The 17,364-nt window shown below is 39.7% G+C and overlaps 1 protein-coding gene across 1 annotated transcript in view; it reads right to left on the bottom strand.

Moving 5' to 3' along the window:
• Positions 1 to 17,364, bottom strand: part of EXOC4 (exocyst complex component 4) — a 473,947-nt gene that overhangs the window by 394,576 nt on the left and 62,007 nt on the right. The window contains exons 2-5 of the mRNA XM_009328697.1: positions 8,657 to 8,717; positions 7,943 to 8,033; positions 7,666 to 7,855; positions 4,318 to 4,512 (exon numbers count right to left, since the gene is read on the bottom strand). Of these exons, the coding sequence (XP_009326972.1) occupies positions 4,318 to 4,512; positions 7,666 to 7,855; positions 7,943 to 8,033; positions 8,657 to 8,717 (537 nt within the window). The remainder of the gene's footprint in view (positions 1 to 4,317; positions 4,513 to 7,665; positions 7,856 to 7,942; positions 8,034 to 8,656; positions 8,718 to 17,364) is intronic.

Below are 17,364 nucleotides of genomic sequence, written 5' to 3'. Positions count from 1 at the left end.
TGAAGAAATTTTTCCTGATATCCAACCTAAACCTCCCCTGGCACAACTTGAGGCCATTTCCTCTTGTCCTATCGCTTGTTACTTGGGAGAAGAGATCGACCCCCACCTCGCTACAACCTCCTTTCAGGTAGTTATAGAGAGCAAGAAGGTCTCCCCTCAGCCTCCTTTTTATGTTTTATGTTAAAAAGAAAATACACACAGATGCATGCATGTGTACTCAACTGCCACATAAAAGTGAACATTGCTTTTAGCAATTCAGTGCGTGAAAAATCAGGTCCTTTGCAGAAAAATGTACAAACTCATACTTTAAAAGAACTGTATACAGAAACTGACAATAACCAAAATGTATTTGATCTCAAACAGGAGTTCTATCTGTTCCGGACCCTCCTAATTTCTCCAAAGCTTCACAATTCAAAGGAGGTTGGAACTAGGTTCTTTTAACACAACCTGTGTAAGGTGCAATTACAGAACAACAAACCTGATCCTACCAGCTCTGCTCACCGGAGTGTGTATTATCAAGATGCTGGAGGAACACAGAACGTGAATACATGATATCTGAAGCTCATCTGTGCTACTCTAGATGGATACATAATCAGAAATAAAAAAGCTGCCACTTAAAATTTTTAACTTCATACAAATGTAAGCTGTCACAAAATACCTTTGCATTGTGTTCATACTACTGGGAAAAGCTGCCATTCTTTTATTAACAATTGTTCCCAGCATTACTCAGTCATTGCACATTAGAACCAGCAGCTGGAGAGTTTTGAGTGATAATGAAACCTGTAACAAGCCATCTTCAGCCGTCTTTTCCAAACAATAAGAGAATTAAAATTTCAATTTAAATGCAGAGGTTTGAAACACGCTTCAGTGGCAAAATTACTTCAATTAATGTGAGTGGAATACAAAGAACAGACTGCAGAAATGTGATACAGCAACCAGAAATTATGCCATTAGAGTGCGTGCATCAACCTAACACGACTGCTGCAAAGGTCTAATTTCGACTGTACATATCACAAGGCTACAGGCAACAATATTAATCACTCCTCCAATTTCAATGTGAGGGATACAAGCTCCTTGTCAGATCACTCTGGGGTTTTTATAAGCCATGAGCATCTGTTTACCTTGAGGAATGAAACAAAAGGACAGAGAGATCTATATACACTCTGCATCCCTGACAGTTTAGTAATTATTTTACGTAATATTCATACCATATAAAAGGAGAAAGGAATTATCCTGCAGCCAGTGAGTGATTACAACATCACAGTCTTGCAGAGGCAGTGTTAACAGAAGATGGCAAAAGCCAATGAGCCTACAGATTTTTGACTATGAAAAAGCTCCAAATGCAGGTAGGTTGCTGTTCTTTATTACAGGTACACTTGTCTTCAAATGAGAATTGCAAGTGTCAATGAACTCTTTGAAACACAATGAACACACTGAAATAGTGTGTTCAATTTTCACTTGAGGCTTCTCTGCATTCCTTGATATATTAAAAAAAACCCAACCCCTAACAACTGCTTTGTATATTATTATCATTTGACTTCTTAGAAAAGATACTCTATTCTGGGGGAAAAAAAAAAAAAAAACAAACAACAAAAAACAGCATCGTATACCACAGAAGTCCATACTTGAGTAAGGTCAAATATTGGCTCTCTCTTATAGCCTTGGGCAACCTTACCTACACACACATACGTATTGTGTATGTATATAAGTGTATATATAAAAACCTGCACACACAACATATTGCAAACCAGTAAGATATCACAAATATACATATTGCAAACCATTTCAAAAGCATATTACATGATAAATCCTAAGTATCGTTCTTTTTCTTCATACACTTCCTATCTTATATTCCTGATAGGAAATTAATTACTTTTCTGGCATTTCCTTCTGAAAAGAACTTTTTTGGATTTAAAACAAACAAACAAACAACAACAAAAAAAACAAGAAAACTGGTAAGTCCATGAGTAAAAGAAAGCACCAACATTTCAATTGATACTGATGTTAACGCTGAATACCGTGTTTTTCCTCCCTTACACTGAACGCCCTTCATTTACATCTACTTCTTTATCTCTCATAATGGAAAATATCACGATGAACACCACGCTCCAATTTCCTATATCAGAAACCTGACAAAAGTTTTGGCAAAACCTGACTGCACTCTTCTCATATGTGCTGCCTCAAGTCATTGCATTGCTGATCTGTTTTCAGGAATTCTAATAGGTTTTACATAACACTTTATAAAGTATCATAAAAATTCCACTCTACATTACACAACAGAAATGGATACATTACCCATCCCAGGCGGCTTACAATATGGTGGGAAAGATAAGACAATAATTCTTATTAGAAGGACAGTGAGACTCTAAGGAGAGTAAGATTGAGAGGGTTCCTGAAAGATGGTTTCATAAAGGAAGAAAGGGAAAATTGTGATCAGATTATAGAAAGATGATTGCACCAGGTGTGGCATGAAAAAAGAACACAAGCAACAGAAAAAAAACAGGAAAGTGCCAGCAGAGTGAAACCACACAAGAGGATGTGACAGCAGGAACAAAAATCCAGACAGAGTTACACATGCCATCAGAGAAAGGGATGAGGAGACTGACATCAAACTGTTGAAAATGTTTCAGAGGGAACAAGGTAAGTTTTAGACAGGTAAAAGTAAAATGAGATAAAACGGAACGAAGGAAATTAAAGTTCAAGTCTGGGCTCTAAGAATAGGAGGTGACAACACTAAGACTTCCAGCTCTTTTTCCTGTTGAATAACGACTTATTAAAAAGAAGTGAAGAGGCACAGCTAAGAGAAATACAAAGGATAGTAAAGTTGAAAAAAAACAATAACAAAGGAAGGCAATGAAAAGATTTCCTTAAAGGCATTCTCTGGCAAACACAAAGAGGAATATGAACAGACATACTTTTGCCTTCACTTTTGAATCACAGACTGCTTAAGGTTGGAAAGGACCTCTACAGAACATCTAAGCCACCTCCCTGCTCAAGCATGGTCACCTAGAGTCAGTTGCCCAGGACCACATCCAGTATGGTTTTGAAAGTTTTCCATGGATGGAGACTCCACAACCTCTCTAGGCAACCTGTTCCAGTGCTCAACCATCCTTACAGTAAAAAAAAGTGTTTTCTTACGTTCAGACTAATTTCCTATGTTTCAATCTGTGTCCATTGCCTCTTCTGCCACTGGGCACCACTGAGAAAAGTCTGGCTCTGTTTTGTTTGCACCCTCCCATCAGACATTTGTAACCGTTGATAAGGTCTCCCTGAGGTTTCTCTTCTCTAAGTGAAGCAGTCTCAGTTCTCTCAGTCTCTCCTTAAATGCAAGATGCTCCTGTCCCTTAACCACCTTTGTGATCCTTCACTGGACTCAATCCAGTACCTCCATCTTCTCATACTGGAGAGCCCAGAACAGGACTCAGCACTCCACGTGTCAGGACTGAGTAGAGGGGAAGGATGTCCTCCCTTGTAAAGATTTTAATTACTGGTAGAAGACAGTTCCAGGAAAGAAAGAACTGGAGCCTGGTGAGGAAGCGTGCTTGTTACGTTTAGAAACAAGAGAAAGAGAAAAAAAAGATTGTTATTAGACAAGTTCAGGCAACTTCTACCTCCACCACAAGACTGGAATTGAAAGGCATGCTTATAAAAGAGATGGAACTGAAAAGGAAGAACACCCAAAGGGAGAGAGAAAAAAGATGAAAAAAGAGCTGGAAATAAGTAGAAAGATTAAGAGTCCTGGTAAAAGACCTAGAGGAAGACAATGAGAGGCAAACACACCTAAACGGTGAAAGACAGTCTTCCCTCTTAATAAGGACCAAAGTTGTGAGTGTGTTCTGAGAGATGAAATAGGAGAGAAACAGGATAGCTCTTCCATAACAAAAATGGTTTTGAAATAACTGGTAAGGTATAAAGAAAGAAGATGATACAGGCAGGTGTCTGGGAAATTAATTTTAAAATAAAGCACCAGGTTGCCAAAGCAGAAGGAAATCCTATGTGCAGATCAAATGGGTAAAGAACTAGATGGTTACAGAAAGCATCAGGATCATGACAATTAAACAGGTAAAGACAGCTCTGAAAGACAAGAGCTAACCGAACAGGATGGGAAACTGTGACCCTAAGTCCAGTCAGGAAGGATCAAAACAAAACCAAATGGAAATTCCAGTACAAGAAAGCAGCAAATGACAAAAGAAGAAACTAAGCAGGGAAAAAAAAAGCAAATAATAACATAGACAGCAGCTCTGTGTGCAGATGATTAGACAGCTGACCGGTGCGTTTCCAGTGGGTTCTGGCCCAGTATGAAGTATCACATCTTACCAGCATGTCTGTTGCGTTGAGGTAGTGCTTGCTGGCCATGCACTGTTCCAGCTTCTGAGGCACTTGCTTGATGTTCTCTATCTCATCCAGCAAATTCAGGACATGTTTGTGCTCAATCCCTTCAATCCACAGCTTGCGCAACTCATCCCGCTTGCAATGCAGCAGCATCTTGCATGATAGCAGATTCTCCTTCACCTAAAAGCAACATGTCAAAAGATTAATTAAATCTGTCCCTGTAACTGGCACTTCTAACACAGATCAGCCCTTTCCCACATTTACTTTATTAGGAATTCCAAAAATATAACGAGACTATAACCAAATCCAAGTTCCTTAAAATTGCTGGTTATTCCTTTGGCTGAAGGGAAACACAGAGTGCATACAAACTGGAACTGCTTTCATAGTCAAATCTTTTTTAGTACAAGTTTTGTACCACCAGTGAAAATTTAACTGAACTATCATAACGTGAACAAATGCAGGATCCTATTAACCATGACCAAAGACTTATTTGCACATTTTCTAAAAATCAATTCAGTATTTTGGCATACAGCAAGAATCCAATTTTCAGTGAAAGCAAATAAGCCACTACTAATTTTTCTGCTGTAAACATTTTCCATCTGCCTATTAAATCTTTTGGCACGTCTCCTCCTTTCTTCAAGTTTGGTATCCGTTTCTTAAAATCTGACTATCTAAGAGTACAATCATTTTCCTAATACGTTGAGCAATACCAATATTGCCAGATGAAACCAGATATGGTTTCATCGGAACAAGTAGCATTAAGGTACAGTTCAATTCAGCATTTCCATTATTTATCAAGGCCATTACATCACCCAGAGAAACACCCTGGTGTTTGCCATTCAGTTTGTTCTCAAGCCTCATGCCATCCTCTCTAACTGGCAAAGTCTCTACTGTTCTACCCAATGCGGGAAACATCAAGAGTTTTTCTTCTCCATTCTTTCTGCTCAAACACACAGCCTGCGTTCCCTGCTTTCAGGTTCTTCCGATATCCTCTGGAAAGGTCAGTATAACCTAGCATTTCTTGCATAATGCAAATCAATAATACATATTAAAATGTGGAAGCAATTAACAACACAGCTTCACACATTGCTTTCACACTACTCTTGTTTTTGTGATAAGTTATGAATACTTAGGGTCCAACCTTTTCTCAGGCTGAACTCTCACTGCATTACACATGAAGAGAGACTCTCAGAAGTAGGCCCTTCAATTTATTTTTAAATAATGAGCCTTCAAAGCACTCCAGAAATCCCACTTTAGCTGCACATTCTCCTACCTTGTCCATCTAAAGGCAGTTTAAAAAAATACATGTGACACACATAGACGGACCAGAATACAGACAACTGGTAACTAACAACAGCTACATAAGACAGCCTCCATCCAGAGTCAGAAGAGACTAAGATTTCAATACAACAACATTGCACTCTGAAATGTCCTTCTGAAAAGAATGACACAGAAAAATCCTCAGCCTCAGCCAAGAGACAAGCAACTGTAAGAGTGTTATAACTTGCTGCAAAAGCAGAGGCAAACTAAACGGCATACAGAGTTCATTTCAGACTTAATCCCTTTTCAATACCTTAATTTAAAATGTTTCACTGACCTAGCACACCACCATCAGTGGACTGCTGTTACATAGAGCCAAATCAGGTCAGCAAAACAATTGTGGGGCTAGAAGGAATCTCATAAGACATTCCTACTCTTGCCCTTGCAAGAAGGAAAATCAACTGTATCTACATTTTGGAGCAAGGGAAGGGATGAACAGCAAGTCTTTAAGAAAGAACCTCTCCTTGGTAGGACAAATTGTTTCTTCTTTACAATTCAGTTTTACAGCACTAACACCTCTAAAGCTAGATTCAAAACTAAGCCTTTCCCAACAGGAATTCATACAAGAATTGACTACAAAAGGTACATACACAGAGGGATCTGGACTACCTATCACTTCCACAGTTCGTAATGCAAGTAAATGCCTGTGCGATCATCTACCTTCCACAACGGGAACACCAAAAGAACGTCTGGTAGTGCAATACAGATTGATGACAAACCAGATCTGGGGCCTCCCGTGAGATTAGGTCAAAGCTACTTCAATACATATTGACCAAACCTAATAAGAAAACCTAAGTATCAAAAGGTCCTTCACCTTTACAGTCATTCTTCTAGGCAGGACCAAAAGGTCACACCCCTATATGTTTGTTTTGACCTCTGCAAAGCTTAGTATACTGTGTGAAAATAGGCCACTGGCTACAGTTTATTTCAAATTTAGTGCAATTGATCTCTGCTTTCAAAGTGCTGAGCTTTGTACATAAATCCTAGAATGAACTCTTACCCTTGGAAAACATCAGAATGGTCTCATTTTCTTTGAAAATGCTAAATGAATTTTAAAAGCCAGAAGGGTCAGTACATAGCCCCAAAAGGGGAAAAGCCTACTGCTCCTAAAGCATTGCTGTGAAAGGTTTTAAGCTGAGACCTCCACATAGCCAGGGAAAAAAAAAACAGAATAAATTTGGTGCCTAGTTTGCAAAGTTTAGGTATAGCAAACTATACAGGAAGTAAGAGATAGGACAGGAGTCCAAAGAACTAATCTATCGCTGCAGGGAGAGAGCAGATGGAACAAGTCCACAACAAAGAGCGCCAGAGTTATTTACTGGCACGCTACCGACGTGTGAGCACTCAAAATACAGAAAGATACGGGGGCACCGAGTTCATGTACATTCACACAACAGAACTGAGTTTGGAAATAGCAGCAAAATTCATATTCTCTGAGCGAAAAGCAAGCTGATGAATCACCCAGACTATTTAGGAGGTGGTTGGAGGCCAACATATCAAAACATGAACAGATTAGATGGAAAGGTGTTAGCTTAGCAGCCCTTAAGACTTCAAAAAACTGATAGCAACATGTCCAGACAATAAATGAACAGGGGGCACTGCAAAGCTTTGTGCTTCATATCCACCTCTCGTTTTGCTTTTCAATTACTTGTGTTCTCAGACAACAGAGAGATATCCTATGGAAAACATGTTGCTGGTAAGACATAACCTGTGACCACTGCATTAGAACAGGATGGTCCGCTCCTAGCCGTGCCACAGAGCGACTTGAAAATCAGGCCTAGTTCAGAATTAGTGGGTAACAGTGCTTTTTCAATTCAATTTTTAGTTCAGTTCAGAATGATGACAAGTAGCTGGGAAGAGAGAGAGAGAAATAAAAGGTTAAAATGGGAGCTTACAACATTACACTACCAATAAAAGGACAGTACACAGGCAAAAGGTAGAGGAGGTGCACAGATTTGTACCCAGAGTACACGCTATCGAGCGGATGCAAACACATGCAAAGCTAGATTTCACCTGTTTGATCTTATTGCGCGAGTTGGTGATGCGCTCTGTGATGCTCTGGTACGTGCGGATCGCAGTGGTGAGCTCGGTGTAATGCTGGACAATGAGTTCATCCAAATCCCGGTCACATTTCTCATAAGCTTCTTCCAGGCGGCCTTTCTCAGTCTCTCGGTCCTCAACATCATCACTGGTAGATAAGGTCCTAAGGACAAAAGGATTACAAAAATAGGGATATTCTGGAATTATCTATAAGGACAGGAAGCCTTTGCCTGAAAAATGCACTACCTACCACAAACCAGTCACTCTTATTAGTCTGTACACTTCACTGAGTGAAGCTTGTTTCTGGTAAATGTCTCTGGTGTTCAGTAGAGAACACTGTACTTCAAGAAAACAGTAAAACATAAACACTGTGTTTTATTGCTTCCCCAATTTTCAGATGCTTCAGAGCTTTTTTACTACACTACTGGATTTATGAAAAGGGAAAGTTATCTATTAGTTATCATATTTCCAGAGAGTCATTAATATGGGCACAGTATAACATATGAAATATATCCTGATTTATTACTTACAAAGAACTATAAAGAAGAAATTCTACTTCAGACTCAGGGACCAGTGCAACTATTTGTTAGGAGTGTTGCAGTTACTACTATTTACCTGCCAAAAGTACACTAAGGATATCACAACTACATAGAGAAATCCATCAAAAGCCTACCCATGCCTTCCAATAGTCCATCTGTTTTCAAACTGGTATACTAGTACGGCAAAGAAGTGTCATGGGCGCTTATTTCCCCCCGTCATTTATTTTAACCTCTGAGTAACATCATCTAGTAAGATTTTTAATTTTTTTTTTAATCGATGAAGTTTGAGATCCCAACAAAACTGTTGAAAATTTAATGAAACTGACACAGGGGACAAGTTTCTTGGTGTCACTCCAAATTTCTGAGATCTACTCAAGAATCAATACAATATTCTCTTTCTCCCTCTCTCTCTTCACCCTGCTCACCTGCTCGAGACCCATTCTGCCACCGGATCCAGAAGCCCACACCTGGAATGACTCGATCACACTACCAGAAAGACCCAGGAGACAGCAGTAGCCAAAAAGACATATTCTTATCTCCTACAGTAGGTAGCACTCAAAAAGTTGGTTTCTGCAAAAAAGTCATCCTAACTTTCCCTCTTCCTTTATCCTTGGAAGGGTAGCTATGGTCCATACAGGTTTCTGTTTTAAATCAGCAACACAGACACTGAAAACTGTATATTTCATGGTGAAAAAGAAAAAACTCATTTAGAATCAGTTATAGCAGTTATGACCTAAACACTGGTATATCACAACCTTAAGAACCAGCAGGGATGAATTCTGTAGCTCTACTGACAATTTCTAAACCACTTTAAAGAACTTACGATGAGAAAATAAGCAAAAAATAAAGACACTTAAAATAAATTAAAAAAAAAAAATCACTGCATACAAACTGGTTTGGATCATGTGCTTGAACTTCATGAAACAATCACAAGTTTCAAAGAAATCCGGAGCATCTACTTGCTGAAAGTGAGATGCCTTTAAAAATACAACCAGTAGAGCATGAACATGTGGAGACCATTACTTCACTTCAATCACAGCAGTTTAGGCCTCTGAACTGAGGCACCATCTTAAGATGGTATGCATGCTACACTGAAAGAGTATAAAAATAGTAAGACTAGAAAAGCCATTGTTTCCAACCCTAAAGACTGTGAAAAAAATACGCTGTCAGGAGTAAGAGAGAACTTCTTGATTCTCTTCTGGGTTTCTTAAGCTATTTGTGTGGAAAAGGTTGAATAGTTGGAAGGAGACAAAAAACCCATTGCTGAACGCTGCTGCCACTCTCTGCTACCATAATGGCTTTCACTTTGGATTTATTAAAGCAACAGTCAGTCAAACTAAAGGTCCAGCCAAACTAAAACCAGTATCTCCTGCTGTCAAGAAAGAAAGAAAATATCAATTTTTCTTGTGGTAACAGTCACTTGTCCTCTACAGTAAAAGTTAGAAGGTGAGAACTGCTTGCACATCATGGAAAATAACAAAGGAGAGAAACGTATTTCCTCATGGTTTATTTAAGAGTATCTTCAATGACAACAAACAGGACACAAGAAGGGTTAGTATTTGATAGATTTTTCTGAATTCTTCAATACCATTAGGAAAGTAGTAGGAACTCAAGTGCAAAAACTCTTCTCAAATAAATGTAAACACAGAACTTAACTCAAACATACAAGAAATCCTCCCTCTCTCCCAGAAAGTCTACACAGACATACCCAAAACTTTTAGTTCACTCCTCTTTCTTCCCTTCAAAGAAAAACAACAGGCTGTACCACCTACTCAAGGACTCCATCTTCAAAAAGGAAAAGGAAAAAAAGCTATTTCACAGGGGATCATGATCCCAGAAAGAGCAGCTAAGAAAACTCAAGTGAGCAAGCAAATCTGTACTACCATATGGAACACAGCACGAGAGGAGGACAGGAGCACGCGCACACTTGTCCTACTCAGGTACCACGGAGGACAGAGGAATTACAGCCAAAATATATCCTACAACACCCTAAAAGAAGACAATGTACCCAAGTGATGTATTTTACTTTACACAGTTTTAACACTCCTTTTCACTTTCAGATGGCAGTGGCAGAAGACCATAACAGATACCACACGGAGAGGAGAAGAGATCCTCGTTCTTTTGTTATGCCGCAGACTATCAGCGTGGGTGCCCCACACCCTCTTCCGCACTCCCAAATACCAAGAGCTGCACATTTTACAGGGGATGCAGGTGCCCCTCTCCTCTTGCACAAAGAACACGCAGAGATGAGAACCCCCTCCCCATTCCACTGACAGCGTAGCTTCTTCCAATGCATAAAATTTATTTGTAGCATTTCAAGTTCCATGCTTCATGGCAGCTACAGAAACAGGAAAGCTTTCTAATGTTACTACATTAATATTCTACTCCCAAACATTCTTAGTTGTGCCTTAAACCACATTTTCACAAGAAAAAGATATTTTTCTTAATTTGTACTGTATGCAAAGCACTTTAATATCATGCAAAAAGGACCTGGAAAGTAAGAAGAGTAGTACAGCGGTTTGAAAATAAGCCTGGAATTAAGAAATCTGGGTTACAGCCTCTGCTCTGCTGCAGATCTCTGACATCGCGCTTACAGCTCCCCCACATTGCAGACTGCATCTTGACACCAGAGCATGAGCTACACACAGCTCGTAGCTACTACGGATGCCTGATGTAAATATCTGCATTTCAGTGAAATGGGCTGAGCAGGCAGATCTGTGTCCTTGTGGCCCAGTTTCTGTTTCTCCCCTGGAGAACACACAGCACTAGTTCCTCAAACAAGCAAACTGCGATTACATGCACTAAGTACTACCAAAATACTCAATACTGTTAGCAGAGGTCACGTAAACACTTCAAACAAAGTAATGTATGAAGATGTGCTAGAAAACAAAGCTAAGCATACAGTTAATGCAACAGTATTAAACATACAGTACTTGTGAGACGCAGTGAAGTTTGGGTTCATGCTATAATAGATGAATAGAAAGCATGTGCAAGAATGTGTTTGGCAGTAAATCTTCCTCCATTAAGAGCTCTTGTAGACGAATACGCTTTCTTTGTGAAGAATTGCTTATTTTTTCTAGAATGTTCTTCAGCCCAGTTACACCGGACACAAACGTATATCCTTTTTAGGACTTGACATATTGTTTGAGTTTGAAGCTGAAGGATATTGTTTGTCTGGGTAGTTAATGAAAACATTGATTCTCTCTAACCTGTGTTATGGATTGCAGGAGAATTGTGGATTGCTACCGACAACGTAGAAGCGGAACCAAATTGGCCTATATCACAGACTAGAGAAGTTTTTAGTTTTAATTAAACAAAATTCAATTTCAACATTCTTGATTTGCCAAAGCTGTTCAAGCTTTGGCTTGAATCCATCTGCAATGCCAGTAGTTTGTCACAAAAGCTAAAGATCTTTCTCCAAGGCTACGACTGTGTCACTGTAGTGTCAGAGCATGTCAGAAGCCTTTTCTACTGCTTCAGCAAGCTCCTGCCCAACTTAGGCTTCCTAAAAATACGGGTGTGACTGGAAGTTGTTAAATACATTCAAACCGTGCTGCCCCATTGTTTTTTTCCCTTTTAATTTAGTTTAACTTGCACTCTATAGGAAAAATATTTTTTGCTAAAAACACTAGAAATTTGCACAGCCAAAACATACATGTTTATGAAGCCTGAGAGAGAGGTCGCAAGTGGACCTGTATCTTAGAAACCACAAAACATATCGAAAGAAGGAGAAAACTAGTATAGCTGGAAATCAGAAGCCTTTGTGAGATACTACAAGCTTATTCCTCCTGAAATGATAGGACAATGTCTAACTAGAAGTATCAATTTTAGTTGTCATTTTGCTATTCGTCTGCTTAGATATGTAATACACATTTGCTGCCACCTTCAGCAGAATCAAGATGCTTTAGAGGGTGAAAAAACAGCCCATCTGGCTGAGCACTACACACCTTCTCACAGTCTAAACTCCAAAGATCTCATCTTTGCAACACAGTCAGTAGTAGCACGAAAACATTGCCAACCTATATTAAAAAGAAGAGCAACAGGAATACAGAGGTCTCAAAGCTCCAGTCCATCCAACCTGACTTCAGGAACCTCAGCAGCACACACTGGGAACGTAGTTGCCAATTAAGTCTTTTTCTACACTTACAGTTCTCTGAAAAATGAGATTAATAACTCAGCGGTAGCCCAGAATCCAACAAGATGAGAGCAAGACAAAGGAATCACTCTGCTGCTGTATAAAACCTTACTATGCCCATACTTGGAGAGATGTGTGCAGTTCTGGTCTCCTCCATCTTCTGTTGCCCTTGGAAGGGCAACTAAAACGACGGAGGGGATGAAGCAGCTGTTCTCTGCAGAGACGCTAAGGCCAAGACTCTTCAGTTTGGAAAAGGCTGAAAGGAGATATGACTGAGGTCTGCAGAAGTCAGAAACGAGATGAATAACAGAAACGCAAAACAGGTTTTCACCAAATCATGCACTACTAGAACTAGTGGCACTTGTCGAAACTAACAGGACATCAGTTTAAAAAGGGATAAAGCACACTTACACTTTAGGTAGTGAACTCCTGAACCTTGCTGCAGGATTTGAGGCTCACAGCATCAGCAGGTTCAAAAAAAAGGACTTAAATGTATTCGCATACAACAGGTCAAAACAAATACTGAAAGAAACTAGCTGGAATGTATTCTCCAACATCTCTAACTCAACAGCTGCAGACATTAGGGAAATATAGAGGCACTGGACACGAACAAGTGGCCAGGCCTGCATCATCTCTCTAACATTTGGTATTGTCACTGCTGGAGACAAACTACCAGGCTGGAGGAACCATTAATCTGCGTCAACAGAGCATTTCTTTGGTCTTAGCCTCTGGAATACTCCAGTAATTTAGACCACCTAAAGCTGAGTAGTGTTTTGGAGGTGCTGGAGGTGATGTTACCTGACTCCTGCACACGTACACACAAACATACACACAGAGTAAGTGCCAACATGGGACCTTCCCTTCACCTTACCAGGATACTTCAGCATCCAAACCTACAGGGAGACAAGACAACCATGATCCATTCTTGCAGAGTTCCAGGTGAAACCACTGTGCTGTCAGGCAGCAGGAGGGGGGACAAGGGAAGAGTTACGGACTTTGGCGAAACAGTGCTTTGTACATCCCAGGGATGCGCTCACCAAGGACCAGACTGTTATTAACACACCGTTACGTATTTTTCCAGCCTGTGATCCTAACCTGAAAGAATTGAACTCAATGGAAGTTTCAGGCTCAGTCAACCGCCACGTTCCAAGATTCCCAGCTGGCTCTGTCAGATGCACCAATTGGGAAATCTTCCCAGAATTAACACCTGTATTGGGAACCTCTTGTTTTCTTTAATTACCTGCTTCAGCAAAATATTGTAGAAACAAGCACCACTAAAAATATCTTACGCATCATTTTGACCAGAAAAATTTACCTATATTTACAGCCCTTTAGTCTGTTCTCGTTCAAAGCAGTAAAGGGACCACTTCCTATGCCAAAAGGGATAAATAATTCTACACAACAACAAAGAATTTAAGCCTAACAGGTTTTTCTCCCCCTCCACCCATGTTTGCCTTAAATACCTGTAGATCATTTCTTTATGGATAGGCTAAAAGTTTAAATCACAATCCAAGATCCAAATGGAGAAAAGCAACATCAGAGACTGCTTTTTCATTTATTTTACCAAAAGACCAGTGAGTTTCAGAAATGTAAGGTTTTGTTTTTAGGACTTCGTTAGTTCCAGTCATTATGGGAGCCTGGATTAATGGCTGAGGAACAGAAAGGAAGTGCATCCCATGACCATGTACTGTAGAACCATCAAAGAGCACTTAGAGAAAAGCAAACCCATTCTTTAATGGATGCAAATAGCAATATATAAATAAGTAAGAGGAAGTGAAGCTGACAGAAACGAGTGTGCTATAAAAATGAGAATGCCTCTTCCGGATTTTTTTAAAAAAATCATATTAAACCTTTTCCCAGATAATAATTTACATTTTTGCCCACCATGCCTATAACATATAAATTTCTGCAGCATATTCAAAAGCAGTATGAGTACTTACAACTTCTTACAGCCACCAGTAAGACCCTTCTGCTCATGTTCTTCTCAAGTCACTGCATCAACCAGATGAGCCCTCACTTTACCTACTTAAACCAAAACTAACTCACCATCTTGTCTCTACTCCAGTAATTCATTACCATGTATTTTACTCCTTCAAAAACACAACATTAAATCCTTCAAGTCTAGCAGCATCTGTAACTACAAAAAGGAGCGATGTCACTTAGAATCTGAAACATTACCTTGTACACCTGAATTTCCTACCTAAGTCCCTTGGTACATGAGCCATTTGTTTTTCTTGCTCTGCACAAAAAAAAGCAAAGCAAGGAATACTTAATATTCTTGAGATTATGTAAGTTCCTGCTAACACTGCAGAAAAGTAAGCCAAGGGCATCTTTGCTTGTTTCAGTTCTATTAAAATGTGTGGCAAGGAAGAAGAAAAGTCAACACACTGTTTGCCAAATAGAAAGGATCAAAATTGTTTGGGAAAGGAACTTTGCAGAAAGAACTTTGAAGGGGGAATTACAAAACAGGACAGGTTTATGAAACAATGATAAATATACATTAGCTTTTCAGAACTCCCTGAAAAGCAAAAGCATTCAAAACATATGATAAACAGGGGAAACATCAATTTAGAAACCGAGTACGTGCAGGTTATGAACTCAGTGGGGATCTCCAGTAGGGTTCCCTGATCAGTTCACTTGTTTTTTCATTTTCATTTTTCTAAATGAGAATCCGCCTCCCCTGTAAGATACCTGTAATTTGTACTTGGCAGCTGGATGGCTGCATATGCCTGTCTCATTAGCAAGAGCTCAATAGGATTAGAATAATTCCAACTGGATGTTAGCCTGTTAAGAGACATTTTTATGCTACAGTAAAACAGAAATTCGTTGAGCCAAATCTCATTGACTTTTGATTTTACATAGTTGAAAATACAGATTACACAAATGCAAAATGTTTGATTCACTGCAGTCACTTCCACATACACAAGACAGGATAGAGGAGATGATCAGACACAATCCTGAAATGTTTTTACCATGGCACGTACAGCATATTTCACACAAGAAAAAAAAAAAAAAACCAAACACAAACCTTGCTACTTCCCCTGAGGTCAGTGACTTTACACTGGAATTAGATTAATAAAAAAAGTCCATAGGGACTATTCATTTCGACAGAATTTGATCTGTAGATCACAAGCATTTTTCATCTCCACTTTCCAGCATCCAACTCAAATAACTAGCACAGGGAGGAGGTGGAAAGATTTTTACAGGAGTCCTGAAGCACTGTCATTCTGCAAGACGCCTAAAGCTTTAAACTGCTTGCTACAACAGTTCACACCAAAGACAGGAATATCTAGTTTCCACAGGTAAACGCATAAGAAAATGTATTCACATTGACCAAATATAATTGCCATCTCTATCAATTCCGCAAGAGGCTGTACCTTTCTAGAAAACTGAACAAACTCCACTGCTCCCGAAGAGTCCTCCTCCCTCAGCACCACAGATGAAGGAACAAAGTGTGTCAGACATGTTGGCACAACTAGGACCCAAAAGTATGGTCGAATCTACCCTCACCTGTTGCTTTACAGCAGTTCAACAGACTGTAGCCATCAAAAGCTAAAGAGTAATTCAAAACACCGGGAGGCAAGATTTCTGACTTACAGATGCTTACCTATAAATGCTTGTTGTGGCATGGGAAGCTGAAAAGTCCTTGGCTAGTGTAAGCACTGCTTAACAACAACTAAAACATCGGTGTGTTATCAACATTGTTCTCCTCCTAAATCCAAAACACAGCCCTGTACCAGCTACTTAGGAAGGAAATTAACTCTATCCCTGCCGAAACCAGGACAATGCTCAACATGACATTTGGAAGCAGTTGGAAAACCCACTTGAGTCATTAAAACTTTTTTCTCCCCACAGACCTAAGAGTCTCAGCGTTTTCCTCTGAGCTGCAAAATGAAATGCTTCTCTCACTATAACACTAAGGAGCTTTGAGAAAGTCAGACAATGTCTCATTTTTATAATGCAGAAAATGCTACAGACTATAGCTACTACTTACCATAGTAAATACATACAATGCTTTGAAAACGCAACACATTAAGTAGGGATAAAAGAAACTTTTCTCTAAGCACCAGTGTAATTAATCCAGTCCCAGCAACAACTAACACCGGCAGACTCCATACACTATATAACAAGTTATTCTCACACTACGGACTTAGTGTTGGCTATTTCTTTGTGTTTTGACAAATCAATGTTTTTCATGGACCCATCCAAGATCCGCAGGTGCCTGGACTGCAGAACTACCACACAATCTCATCTCCTCTGTAAATTTACTCCTACAGTGCGATGCATTAATTTGGAGAGGAAGGAGGGAAAAAAACAAAAAAAAAAAAAAAAAGAAGGCGGCCAACTCTCCAGCATTCAAACAACACAAGAAAAACACAGACAGATGATGCAAAAGGACAGAAAACAAGCCATAATATCTTCACAAGCTAATAAATTTCCTTCACTGTCGTGAATTGAAAGAACATGATGTTTACTAAGCTATTCAACAGCAGAAGAAAACAAACACCATTGTACTACACATCATGTGACACAACAGACAACTACAGGAGTACAGAAATGCTATACAGAGATGATCAGCTGCAAAACTATGAAGCAATTCACCTCCCTTCGTAACACACTATTTTTGAGCTTCAAATGCACTCCAGCCCCAAAACAGGATTTAACATCACAGCTCCCAGCACCACAGAAAGCACACCACCCGCAGACTAATCTTTATTTGGTGCAACACCCATGTTCTCACAAATGTGCCCAGCTTACCTGCACCAACAAACTGCTACAAAATAAGCTTTGATGTGAAAGAAATGCACGACGGACTTCTTTGCTCAGTCCCCAGATCAACAAGCTTTGCGCAAACTGAGAACAGCCACAAGGGCAGTTACTAAGAAATGCTTTTTCTGGGGCATCCTGTGACACTCGGTAGGAAAGGCCTTCGCAAAGCCAGCAACAGGCATCATTGCAGGTACTTTAGGCAGCCGCAGTGCCAAAGAGCTCAGGCTG

The sequence above is a fragment of the Pygoscelis adeliae genome, unplaced genomic scaffold (assembly GCF_000699105.1).
Source record: "Pygoscelis adeliae isolate BGI_AS28 unplaced genomic scaffold, ASM69910v1 Scaffold207, whole genome shotgun sequence".
Lineage (NCBI taxonomy): Eukaryota > Metazoa > Chordata > Aves > Sphenisciformes > Spheniscidae > Pygoscelis > Pygoscelis adeliae.
Note: the sequence above shows the minus strand (reverse complement) of the source record. Positions and strands in the feature narration are given on the sequence as shown.